This window comes from Trichomonascus vanleenenianus (assembly GCF_965637985.1).
Source record: "Trichomonascus vanleenenianus strain CLIB 3782 genome assembly, contig: TRVA0_008S, whole genome shotgun sequence".
Lineage (NCBI taxonomy): Eukaryota > Fungi > Ascomycota > Dipodascomycetes > Dipodascales > Trichomonascaceae > Blastobotrys > Blastobotrys vanleenenianus.
Window position 1 is genome coordinate 98,800 of NW_027481879.1, and position 12,990 is coordinate 111,789.

The following is a 12,990-nucleotide window of genomic DNA, read 5'->3' on the forward strand; positions in this document are numbered from 1 at the left end:
TTCCCGACGCGTTGATTTTTCAACCAATCCGGCGTCCGGGTACCCGACGGTCTGTTCGGCCTTTATTGTCATATGGGGCCATTCTACGCGTTATGGTTACCGGCAATGGATGACCCTCATTTAACGAACTTGAAGATCTGCTTCCAGATTTCAATACAGTTGTTCGTCCTGCATACCCGGTGACTTTCTTAATTGGTATTTGTCGGTCATTCTGCGAGTCTTTACGGCCAAACCCGCGCCCTCAATTGACTGGGTTCCCATTTAACACACCCCGTAGGTTACTGTGTCATTTCTTGGCACCTCTTTCTCTTAACAAGCAGGATGGTACAATTGTGGCCGTTTGATACCCAAAGATCGCGTCTACCTAAGCTCCTTGTATATCATTAAGTGCACCCTTCATACCTAAGAACAAAGTCTTGAGAAGGATCCCTTTTATTTCAGTAGTTTCTATAACACAATAGCGCCCCTTGAGTTATGAAGAAGTAGTAATTTGGCGAGGTAGGCTGGGGTAGTCAGCACTGGTACGACAGATTGTGACTCGGTTCAATCCTGCTGGCTATCTCTCTTCCATTTTTTGGATTCTTTTTCTGAATTCGATGACTCTGACTCGTACCACGTTCTTACGATATGGACAACAAGTCGTCGATACAATTGAACAAGTTAATCGTCATTACAATTACAAGTAGTTTAACAAGATAACCGCGCTCCCACAGACAAGTTTAACAGTAACGCGTCATTACAGTTTGTCACGCGTCATTGAGGACGATGACCATACCGAAATAAGAAAAGCGTACTGGTCAGTGAAGAGCAAGACACGCAGTCTATTACACAATACCAATGTGCAATATATATAACTCAAAATACTATATAGATATGCAAAATAAAAAATATAGAAGGTCTATCGCTCCTATTTACAAAAGCATGGACTGGTATGGCTGTTGCTGAGGAGGAGGTCGATGCTGTTGGGGAGGAGGTGATGGCTGAACTTCTCTAAATTGCGGACCCTGCTTGCCATAGGGAGAAATCGACCGCGGCTGCTGCATGGGGTCATAATTCATTGGAGGACGCGGCTGGTGCTGTGGTGGATAACCTCGTTGCTGCGGTGGATACTGCTGCGGGCCGTTTGGTCGCGGGCCCCGAGCGTAGCCTTGAGGCGGCATTCCCTGGGGTGGCCCTCCTTGAGGTGGCATTCTCTGCGGAGGCATACCCTGAGGTGGCATACCCTGAGGAGGTCTTCCCTGATGAGGTCTTCCCTGAGGAGGCATGCCTTGCGGCGGCATACCCTGTGTTGGCATACGCTGCGGCGGCATCCCATGGGGTGGCATGCCCTGAGGTGGTGGCCTCTGGCCATGTGGAGATTGACTTCGCGGGCCCTGTGGGTGCGCATACTGCGGTTTTGGCTGGGCCATCTTGTTTTCATACGGAGAGACCGACCGCTCGTAAGGAGACCGCTGTGGCCGCAGATCTGTGGTGCTCGTCTCTGGAGATGTGTTAGCAGTAGGATCAAACATGTCTACTGGTGGCCGCAAGCCAGTGGGCGAAGCTGGCGATGGATTGCGCTGCTCCGAGAAATCGAGCTCGTTGGCACTCTGGCTGCCCACTGGTCGTCGTCGAACTTCTCCTCTTCGGGGAGAAGTAGGAGATGGCATTGGAGGTTGTTGTGGATTTGGTGCTAGATGCTCCTGCTGCGATCCAGCGGAGGTTTGCCTCTGTGGGCTCTGGGGATGGTGGTACTGATTGGCGGAAGTAGGGGTTGGTGGCAGTGGAGAGTGTGGTTCTGGAGCTCGAGCAGGCAAATCAGTAGAAGCATTGTTGCTGCTGTTGTTGTTGTTGCTGGCAACCTGGACATTTGGAGGTCGCTGGCCCCGAAGACCACCAGGTACCTGGTTAGGAGGCCGTGGCGCAACACGCTGGGCAACTGGCTTCTGAACCGGAGGCTGTTGCTGTTGCTGTTGCTGTTGTAATTGTGGAGAACCTGCCCTCTGCTGCTGCTGTGGAGAGAGATTTGGTCTGGGAGAGCCTCCACGGGAGAAGTTTGGAGTTACCGAGTCCTCGGTTATCACTGAAGACTGGCTCACGTTGCGCTCGGAGAGTCGAGCCGGGGCTTGAAGTGCATTCTGAGAGCTGGACGTCGAAGAAGTCCTGCTCAGATCACCAGTACCCTTATAACCGGACTGGATCTTTCTAGCCAGCAGCTCTTTAATGTTAGAAGTCCATTCTTTAGAAGACCACTTGTCCGACCCAGCAAGGCCAACGATCATCTCGACATCAGAAGTATCTAGATAATGCAGTCTAGGAAGAGTAGGCATGCCAAACAGCAGCGATCGCATGTCGCTCTTGTCGGCATTGAGTCGCTTAGGACGCCCGTAAAGGTTGAACACGTCCAGACAAGGAATAAGGAATCTAATGAGCGTCTCAAAGCCCATAACACCAGGGTGTGGTTCGGGCATCAAGAAAACCGCCGCATCCTTTTCGGCATCGCTGTCGTAAAAGTTAACCTTGCCCTCAATCTTGATGAGTGTAGAGTTGTTTACAAGAATGGATCGCAAGGGGTATACCGCGTATGCGGCGGATCCGCCCGTCACCACAGCAAGAGGCACCTTCTTCTTCTTCTTATTGTCTTCATAGAATGAAATTGTGCCGCAGAACTTATCCTTCTTCTTTTTCTTCTTGTCCTCTGGCGTAATGACGGTCCAGCACTTCTTCCACGGCATGCCCGAGCCGAATCGCACCGAGACCCAATCTTCGTGATTGTGCTTGGTTTCAGAGAGCAAAGTCTTAATGCCATTGAGCTTGGATCCCTTTGCAGACAAAAGGGCGCCGGTGTATGCCTCCTGGAGGCTGGTATATTCAAAGACTGACAGTCGAAGCGCGGCGGTCCACTGCTTGTGCAGGTCTTTAGATGCAAACTGGAGCAGGAATCTATTCTTCATTGTTGTCGAGAGCACGATAATGTTGGAGAGGTCGCCGCTCGGCGAGGGCAGGGTCTCAATTGACTTGAAAGTCGCATCGGTGACGTTGATGTAGTTCGGTGTGGGCTCTCCATCCGCCTGGTTGAGGGCGTCGGCGTCCCAAATGCACAGAACGGTGCCGGTAAGCTTACCGTACACCTCGACCCATCTTCTATCAATGACTGGTTTTCCGTCTAAAAGCGCAAGTTAGTCTCCAAAACAAGTAATTATTGGCACTAGTCGTCCACATTTCCGTCTCACGCGCTCGTATCTCATAACTTAGGCGGGGTTTGCCCAAGGGCATAGCATAATTTGCTGTTTGCTTGACGTAAGTGTGTGATTGGCAGAAGTGTCTCGGTTTGGTATGCAATACCCAACTCATATTATGGAAGAGGGGGAGATCTACTACGCCAGGGGCGGCTAGACCAACACAGACACTTCTCAAACACAGCTGAAAATTTCACAGCCCCATTGACATGACAAAACAGCAATCCTCACACACAAGAAAACAGCGGAAGTGGTGCTTTTGGGGTATCCGCGTTTTTTCGTGGTGAAATTAAACGTGTGCAGGGGGCATGCACATCTTCACGGGCGGCCAGACGTGGACCATAGTTAGTAGTAGGAAAATAAACAAAACTTACCAGTATTCAGATCAGACAAGATCATAAAGTATCCGTCAACGTAGTCTCGAGACTGGTGCGCCGAAAGCAGGGTCAGGATTGGTATCATTTCAGGCGGGGTGTCCTTTGGGAACTCCGTTTCTACAGAGGGCAAAGGCCCCGACATGGACGCTGGGCGTCCAGATGGCAGTCTTGTAGCAGCGCTGATAGCCGCCGAGGCGCTCACAGGCGCCCCGTAGCTGCTGAACCGCTTCTCTCCAGGCTTGGGAATAGAGGGTGAGAAGCTCGAGACATCCATCGTAGCAGGAGACCGGAAAAAAGACTGCTGGGAAGGTGTCGATGGGGAGGGAGAAAACGAACCCATGGTGTCGATATATAGCGCGGTGCGGCCCCCCGATTAAAAGCAGCTGTAGGGTGCTGTGGGTGTGCTGTTGGTTTTGTGTAGAATGACGCGTAAAGCCTGGTCCAGCCGTTATGCCAGCGCCTAGGAAATAAAAAAAAAAGCAAACGCCGTCGAAGAAGGGGGGAAAATATGCGGGCGCAGTTATTTATGGAATGGAGGCTAACAAGAAGCCCAAACAGTGCGGTACAAGTCTACCACAGCTGTGTAAAATGCAATATGTGGCGCCAAGGGGAAGGAAACGTCACGAAAAGTGAAATGGCAAGGCCTTACGATGGTAGGGGAACCCGCAAAAAAAAATAGCTGGTCGCTTGTGATAAAATCCGATGACTGGCCAGGTGCGGCGATCGCAGTTCTCAAAATAGCACAAAACTCAAAACCTCGTCGTACCGGGCAATTACAGAGAGAGTCCCAAGTCGACAATGGAGGAATGCTACTACAAACCAAAAGTATCAGAAATATTTAAGTTGCAACAAATAGTGGCTGATATATACAATTTTTTTTTTCGAGGCCTACTTGTTGCCCACTTGTTTCAATTCCTTTTCTCGTATGTACTTGGGTGGTTGCGCCAAGGGCACCAAGAGCTTTGCCGAGCGTTGCTTGGAACTATGGGGGACGCTTGTGATTTGCTGTCAGGGACTGACTCGAAGGGAAAAGAAAGCGAAACAACAATGCTTCCCGAGGGGGTCGGGGGGCAGCTTATATAGCAGCTATCAGTTCACTCTGACGTAGTGGTCAGAGACACTTCATCGACCGTGTTGTGAGCCGCCCTCCCGCATATCGCAGTGTCTACCCGAGCATCCCGGTGCTGCCACTCCGGCACAACATATAATTTTTGTATGCACTACATCCGTTATAGCAGTAGAGACCCTAAATTTTGGTGGTTCCAACGTGCGTCTGGCCTCCATACTGTGGAATGTCAATAGCTCCAACATTCCCCCCTGCCTCCATGGTAACGGGGGCATCGCCGCCGCTCATCATACCGCCTCTTGTCGGGTGACAAGGGAATGGCGCGTGGCCCCGGTACCTATTTTCTATGCATCGAACGCCGAGCCGCACTGCCCTTTTTGAGCACCTGGCGGTGCCGATCGCTTTGATACATTAAGGTCGTTTAATGTAACGGGGGAGGGGGCAGCATTCCTTGGACACGGTCGAGACTGACACATTTCGAGCAATACTTGTGCCGCTTGAAGGTATTATCTCAGAGAAAAGGCGCTGGAAGAGACTCCGGGGCCAGAATCAATGGGTACAATTAGGCAACCGATTTCCTGAATTGACAATGTCTCGGACGATACGCCGTTTGTACCAGACTCAGATGTCATACTACGTAGAGCAACGTCGTATTTGCCGCATAGGACAAGCCACTTTGTATATCATATTGAACTACTAACAATACTTAAGCACTTGCGATACGGAATCAATGCTTAGTTTGACGTAGTAATATTAGGGCAGGATGAATTGATTATAGATAAATAAAAAAAATGCTTAGTCATTGTATGTGAAACCAACAGACCCGTCGTAAGTCCGCTTAAGTCCAATGGCCTCGTCTAGCGCCTCCTGCTGCGACTTGCCGTTAGGATCGTAGTATGGAGCCTCGCCGGTGACCGTCACTCGAACAGCATGTCGTCGGTGTGGGTAGAACCCATAGGTCGCCGAGTGGAACGTCACTCGGTTGTCCCACAATGCAACGTCGTTCTTCTTCCAGTTGAGCCGTACGGTGTGCTCCTGCGAGGTCGCGATAAGAGTAAAAAGGTAGTTGAGAATTAGATCCGACTCGCCTTTAGGGATACCCTTGATTACTCGAGTGAAGCCTGGGTTGACAAACACCGACTTGTAGCCCGTAACTGGGTGCGTTCGCACAAGAGGGTGCTCGGTGAGAATCGGGTCTCGTCGCACAGGATTGCCGAACTTGAGGGAGTCATTAGCCTGTTCATGGGCGCTGTGGAGTGCCGTCAATCCTTCCAGATACTGCCGTAGCTGTGGAGAGAGCGAGTCATACAATGCGTACCCAGAACCCCAGACGGTGTGACCGCCCTCATCTGGGCCATCAAGCAATTTCAGGGTGGTGTAAGCCGCTGGCTGGAGCTCGTAGGTCACATCTGAATGCCACAGCTGGGTCTGAGTGTATGCTTGGCTCGGGGGTCTCTTGTCATCAGCGTAGACGACATGCACTTCTTCGAGGTTCTTCTCCTTCCAGGCTTTTGGAACGGCAGTAGTAGCATGGACATGGAGCTTGCCCCAGTATCTTCCGAGATCGAGCTGCTTGTCAATGTCGAGATCCTTCTGGTCTCGGAAGAACACAACACCACGGTGGGCAGTGAGCAATGCCAATTCGTCTTTCTGGGCATCAGTGAGCTCAGCTAGGTTGATGCCGTGGAGCTCGGTTCCAATCAGTTGAGTTAGGTGTACAACCTTTGACGCAGCAGCAAAGAGGTTGGGGTAATTAGGGTCGGCATCAAGGGCCTTATCCTTATATTCGAACTTCTCCAATGGGGGATATTTGATATCTGGGAATGCTGGAGTCAGGTCGTCGAACTCGTATTCAGTCTTCTTGCTCTCTTCAATCTTGGCCTTGTTGATGAGATTGATATCAAGAGCACCTTTTTTGAGCTTGCTAGCCTTGTTAGGAGCGACCTCAGTAGTAGGAGCGGCAGTAGCGGCAGTTGGTGGAGGCGACATTGTTTGATATGTCTATGGATGATACTATTGGATAGAACGGGAATCGAGGGGGATTTATATATCCAATTGAACGGGTCGGTGTCCGTACGCGTATTTTCTGTCAGTCATACGGATTACTCAGCTGTATTTACCGGTCCGAGCTGTCTTCGTTACCACCATCACCATACTCAATCACGCAATCGGCTGCCCCTAGATAGAACAGTGATAGAACAATGGGGGAGGGGGATTCTGGGGTAGTAATACGCCTACCGGCTTTCGAATTGCATTTGATTATTGCGTAACTCACTATTCCTCCCCCACATTATCGCTCTCGGTTATCAACAGTGGTCAACCTATTCTACAATTATTGAAGTATCGCAATTGGCCAATTCATTGGCTATTTGGAATATTGTACGAGATGTACATATGCGACGAATAATAGTGGGATGTGTGTTGTCTGCCCAAGATACTCCTTGATACAATATTGGCGGCTATCCTTTGCTAACTCCGAGCAATCACATCATAATCACACCATCGCATCGTGAATTTGACAATTCCACACACTATAACAATCTCCTATAGCCAGTTCCCCTTTTGGGAACAGGTACCAGTAATACAAAACTAGCCAACCGACTTTTATCCTCAAATTGGTCTAATAAATGCTTGTCTATTTTGCCATTTCCTCCTTACTACCGGTAGGGACCTTTAAAGCAGATTTCTAAAGCTGTCGGCATTTTTATGTACGGTTCCTGGGCATATGCAGAACCGCCCTGGGTGTAGGAGAGATTATGCACTAGTTATGGCGGAATATCCACCCTGTAATGCACCATTAGCATACGCCCACACAGTACGATGCGGGGGCGAAATTCTTCGCGCGCGCGCGAAATTTATTTTACGCTAAACTAGTGCGTCTAGTTCAGTCGAGGTTAAAGATGGCCACTCCGGATGCCGAGCGGAAGTTATGTGCAATCCACGAGAAGGGCCAGATTTTAATGCAGCCGAATTGCGTGAAATTTGTTGCTATGTGACATTCTCGTATTCCATATACTTGCTGTGACAAAATTGCTGCGAAGGGAGTACATACATTGTGTTTCGTGGAGATGCACAAAGCTAAGCCACGCCAGGGGGTCGGCGAAGTACATACCGGGGGACCTTTTGAATGTGATTCTCGTCAAATTCAAACAATTGAACAGGTTTCAATCGTATTCGACTGCAGCAATCAATTCTGATCCAGTTACCGTACTACACTGCGACTGTAGTGTGTGGTAATAATATGCAGAGATCCATCAACTCAAGCAATTAATGGCGCCGAGAAATAATAATTCTAGCAAAATCCTCTTCCTTGACGTTCTCAAGCTCAGTAAATTCAGGAAAAGCCAGCCAATCAAGTTTCAGCAGTGGATAGAGCACGGGAGTCAACTTGTCATAGTACAGCTTGTACATTTTCCCGCTATAGTGGAGCCCGTCAGGAAGATATTCCTCCGTAGAAATGCTGCTTGTAGCAAGACCTGGAGTATTCGGGCCCAAATTGTTGTAGTCGTCCACCTTGAACCCCAGATCTTGAGCCATTGCGTCCCATAGATTAACAAACTGCGTGCCCTTTGCCTCGGCCACCTCTTTGCAGGCCAGCACGTACCGAGCCGTGCGAGCATTGGAAAATTCCATACCGAGTACTTCTTGAGCTTTTTTGCCATCGCTCATTGCTGGAGCTACTAGCACAATCTTGATCTCGGGCAACTTGACCCGGGCGTAGCTGATCATCTCTTCCAAGTTCGTCTTGTACTGCTCAATTGGTACCTGTTGCCACGTCAGTGCGGCGTCATTCGTCCCTAGGAATATAACCAGCACTTCAATATCCTTGGTCAGTACCTGGGGGAGCACATACTTGGCATGAGCCGAGTTGTACCCGCCATATCCCCTAAATACCACGTCGTACTTTCGCTGAAGGTCGTGGACGAGCGCGGACCCGAAAGAAAACGACAGCTCGGGGTCTGCCGACCGTCTGGTGATAGAATCGCCAAACAGCATAAGCTTCGGCATGCAGAACGGGTGCATTCTTTCAATTTGTCGTCTATCTGATAATCTAACTACTGTCTTGATTGTCCAACCGATGGGTTATCCTTTTAAATGTTGGAAATCGCGGGGTCCAACAACCCCGTACGGCGATGCTATTTCGACTCACTTTGACCAGGCAAACCCGTTCAGAGCAATAGATCATATTACTACACTAGGCTATATATTGACCTATGTAATAATCCAAGGAGAGCAATTTGCCTATTGCATTATTGCTTCGCGTTTCTGGGATACAGGCATAATGTGCGGCGTCGTAATTAGCCGTCGCCGGGCTTATCTCACTCGGACCTATCAGATTTATCTTCATAAGACGATGACAATGACATCACTCAATTCATTTATATTTTCTCATCTAGTTCTACTCAAACTAAAAGGCCTATGTGCAATAGATAGACCAATTATTTTTCATCGTTCAAATGCCATATTTTAGCAAAGCGCGCTGCCATTAACAACGGCGAATTAACACGCCATTTCGGGGAAGATCCTCGGACCCTTGCGGCCGAAAAATTCAAGACGCGACAGCAGTTGGAAGTTGCAAAGCAGCCAACCTCAAAACATTCAAACATGCCTGGTTGTATTGTGGAGTTCGTAAACGAAGCTACGGAATTGGCGCAGCAGCACAAGTGCGCCGGCGTCGCGTTCGCCGTTCTGGCGTCCATTGGTTTGTTCAAGCTTACCAACATTGTGCTGTCCTACTTTGCTGTCGTGTTTGACCTCTGGGTGCTTCCACCTGTCAGCATGAAGAAGTATGGCGGTCGATCAGGTGCCTGGGCTGTTATTACCGGCGCCTCCGACGGTATTGGGAAGGAATTCGCGTATCAATTGGCGTTCAAGGGCTTCAACGTCGGCCTTGTATCAAGAACTGAGTCGAAGCTCCAGGCTCTTGCTCAAGAGATTGAACAGAAGTACAAGGTCCAGGCCAAGTACCTTGCATTTGATGTTTCTACCGACGATCCAAAGAACTATGAGGCGTTTGAGGAGTTTGTCACTGAGCTTGGATCGGTTACTGTCCTTATCAACAACGTTGGCCAGTCCCACTCCATTCCAACTCCGTTTTTGGAGACCACCGAGAAGGAGATGCGGGATATCATCACCATTAACAATGTTGCTACCCTCAAGTTTACCCAGATTGCCACGCCAAAGATTATTGAGGCGGTCAATACCAAGAAGATTGCCAAGCGGGGTCTTGTGCTTACCATGGGCTCCTTCTCTGGGCTGACTCCTACTCCGTTGCTGGCTACCTACTCGGGCTCCAAGGCATTCCTCCAGGCGTGGAACAATGCGGTTGCGCGGGAACTTGCTCCACATAAGGTCGACTGCCAACTGGTTCTTTCCTATCTCGTTACATCAGCCATGTCCAAGGTGCGACGAACCTCCATGCTGATTCCAAACCCGAAGCAGTTCGTAAAGAGCACTCTGCGAAACGTTGGCCGACGAGTCGGCGCCCAGGAGCGATATGCTACTATTACTCCATACTGGTCCCATGCCCTGTTCCACTGGGCCATTGAGACCTTTGTGGGCGTCTGGTCCAAGATTACTGTCAACATTAACTACAGTATGCATGTAGATATTAGAAAGCGGGCTCTACGAAAGGCTGCCCGAGAGGCTGAGAAGGCTGCCAAGCAGAAGTAACTACGTACAAAATCCCATATGGATACTGAAATCGTGATATTTTACTGTCCATATTGCCTAACCTATCGTATGAGGGAGCATTGAACAATGCAAGGGAGGACTGATGAAATGCTGGAATGGTGTTAACTGCTCTACTGAGAAGCTAAAGGTAGAGTACAACTCACAGCTCGTTTTATCAATGTAAGATTTAGCCTCCAGAGTAGCACCAGGTTCTTCAATAACAATTCGCTTCGTATTGTTTCCAATCGTCTACCGAATACATTTGAGCAATCTATGTATAGCTCACGATTTGATTAATTAATTGAATATATATCTCATGCAATACCTAAGCGGTTCTCTTGGAATCCTGCGAAAGCGCTGGCCCACAAATGCACTCCATTATTACTTAGGTATAGTAGTTACACTTGGGGAAACCGCTTCGCGGAGTTCTACTATTCCTCGGCGAAGCCGAGCTACGGGGGTTTGGGGGCTGGCCCTCAAGTCAATCTACGCCCAAGGTGTTCATGGGGGGACCAGTCCCCCCAAACCCCCCTGAGGCTCCGCTCCGCGGAGTTACCCTACAAGCATTCAAATTTATCATAGGAGCGATAAATTTAGCATACCAGGTACAGTAATGATGAACGAAGAATGCACGGCTGTTGCTGGCACGGCAGTGCGGCTGTAACCACCGCGGCACTGGCATATTGCGGATAGGGCCTGCAATGGCCAAAGTCGTATCCCCAAATATATCCTAAAAGGCACCAGGCAAAAAAGGCAAGTAGACTATATTTTGACGCGTTAGCGCAGTGCATTTACGTGCCGAGCAAAATGCATACGCCTTTTTATATGCCCATCCCTGGTTCGATCGATGTCTAATGCAACGCGTGTTCGAAAATATAAGCGGGCGCACCACCCTTCATCAACAAGACGGGTGAAAAACATAAACAAACCACAAAAAACAGTTTGAAAAAAAGCGTTCCCCGACCTTAGTAGAAACCACGCTCGTTCGACCTTTTTTCTCCACCGAAAGTAGATACCCATAATACCCTTGTCTGTTGTAGAGCCTCGTAGCGCGTAAGAATGTCGGAGCTTAGTGATTATCATCGGCTCGAGAAGGTTGGAGAAGGTATGTGTAGTCGCGTCATGGCCTATTGGTCTGTTGATTACAGGGGGCTAACACTGAAACTATAGGCACCTATGGTGTTGTTTATAAGGCACAGGACATCAAGAATGGCAACCGGATTGTTGCGCTGAAGAAGATCCGACTGGAGGCGGAAGACGAAGGGGTTCCTTCGACCGCGATCCGGGAGATATCCCTGCTCAAGGAGATGCGAGACGACTATATTGTCGCGCTGTACAACATTGTCCACTCAGACAGCCGTAAGCTATACCTTGTATTTGAGTTTCTCGATCTCGATCTCAAGAAATACATGGAGTCTATCCCCGAAGGGGAAGGGCTTGGGTCTCCCATGGTCAAGCGGTTCATGAGCCAGCTGGTCAAGGGCACCAAGTACTGTCACTCGCATCGAATTCTCCACCGTGATTTGAAGCCGCAGAACCTGCTTATTGATAAGGAGGGCAATCTCAAGCTGGCCGATTTTGGTCTGGCTCGTGCGTTTGGCGTTCCGTTGCGAACCTACACCCACGAGGTTGTTACTCTGTGGTACCGGTCTCCAGAGATTCTGCTTGGCGGGCGACAGTACTCTACGGGGGTTGACATGTGGTCCATTGGATGCATTTTCGCCGAGATGGTCACGCGAAAGCCTCTGTTCCCGGGCGATTCTGAGATTGACGAGATCTTCAAGATCTTCCGGCTGCTGGGCACGCCGAACGACGACACATGGCCGGGCGTCACTTCGCTGCCTGACTTCAAGACGACTTTCCCCAAGTGGACCCGGCAGAGTCTCCAGACTGCTGTGCCGGGGCTCGATGACGACGGGATTGATCTTCTTGAGCAGCTTCTTGCATACGATCCGGCGATGCGAATCTCGGCGAAGCGGGCCATCCAGCACCCGTACTTTGAGGGTGCCAATAGTGACAGAGGAGTTTCGGTTGAGTCGTCGGTTAGTGAAAAGTCGAGCTCTCTTATTGTAGTCTAACAGTTTTTATTTTTTTTTTATTTTATTATTATATGACCAGTGGGTATGTATGTTCCGCTTGGGCGGTACCATCAACGTTCATTGCCATTGCTTGTAGTTTTGTCTAGGTGGATTTTTCTAGTACTGCATTGAGTGTGAGTGGCTGTACTTTTTTAGATATACAATTGGTATACCCTCAGGTATGTCTACGGTATTTTGATATACCATAGTTCTCGCGTAGATATGCATATTCGATGCCCTCGGATTAACTTCGGCCGAGATTATCATCACCTCGCTACATCCGATAGTAGTCGGTAATCTTTATCGTTATCCGATAGTAAGATACTGAAACATAATAAACCTTCCATTAATCCATTACAGGCGGGAAACGCAGTATGGGGACCTTAAGCGGAACGCGGTAGCCGCTTCATCGGTCTTCTATCAAATGGGCCGCTTACAAAAACCACAGAATGCCAATCGCAAATCACCCTACTACCGGTATATCTACCACTAATCAACCTATTACCAGTATATCTACCACTAATCCTAGGGTATATACCCTACTGTTTTGTAGTACATGCATCAGCCAACCATATTGC

At 49.2% G+C, this 12,990-nt stretch overlaps 5 protein-coding genes across 5 annotated transcripts; 2 read left to right on the forward strand and 3 right to left on the reverse strand.

Annotated features, from left to right (window-relative positions):
* Positions 1–911: 911 nt before the first annotated feature.
* On the reverse strand, positions 912–3,935 carry SKG3 (Skg3p; the record flags this gene model as incomplete). The annotated part of the gene is made up of 2 exons (XM_076683390.1): positions 912–3,145; positions 3,593–3,935. The coding sequence occupies 2 exons, from the start codon at positions 3,933–3,935 to the stop codon at positions 912–914; spliced, it is 2,577 nt and encodes an 858-aa protein (XP_076542305.1).
* A 1,521-nt stretch (positions 3,936–5,456) lies between these two features.
* JLP1 (TauD/TfdA dioxygenase family protein) lies at positions 5,457–6,650 on the reverse strand (the record flags this gene model as incomplete). The annotated part of the gene is made up of 1 exon (XM_076683391.1): positions 5,457–6,650. The coding sequence occupies one exon, from the start codon at positions 6,648–6,650 to the stop codon at positions 5,457–5,459; it is 1,194 nt and encodes a 397-aa protein (XP_076542306.1).
* A 1,278-nt stretch (positions 6,651–7,928) lies between these two features.
* On the reverse strand, positions 7,929–8,684 carry IAH1 (SGNH/GDSL hydrolase family protein; the record flags this gene model as incomplete). The annotated part of the gene is made up of 1 exon (XM_076683392.1): positions 7,929–8,684. The coding sequence occupies one exon, from the start codon at positions 8,682–8,684 to the stop codon at positions 7,929–7,931; it is 756 nt and encodes a 251-aa protein (XP_076542307.1).
* A 582-nt stretch (positions 8,685–9,266) lies between these two features.
* On the forward strand, positions 9,267–10,334 carry IFA38 (ketoreductase; the record flags this gene model as incomplete). Its single annotated transcript, XM_076683393.1, has 1 exon — positions 9,267–10,334. The coding sequence occupies one exon, from the start codon at positions 9,267–9,269 to the stop codon at positions 10,332–10,334; it is 1,068 nt and encodes a 355-aa protein (XP_076542308.1).
* Positions 10,335–11,393: 1,059 nt separating this feature from the next.
* On the forward strand, positions 11,394–12,412 carry CDC28 (cyclin-dependent serine/threonine-protein kinase CDC28; the record flags this gene model as incomplete). The annotated part of the gene is made up of 2 exons (XM_076683394.1): positions 11,394–11,439; positions 11,505–12,412. The coding sequence occupies 2 exons, from the start codon at positions 11,394–11,396 to the stop codon at positions 12,410–12,412; spliced, it is 954 nt and encodes a 317-aa protein (XP_076542309.1).
* Positions 12,413–12,990: the final 578 nt, after the last annotated feature.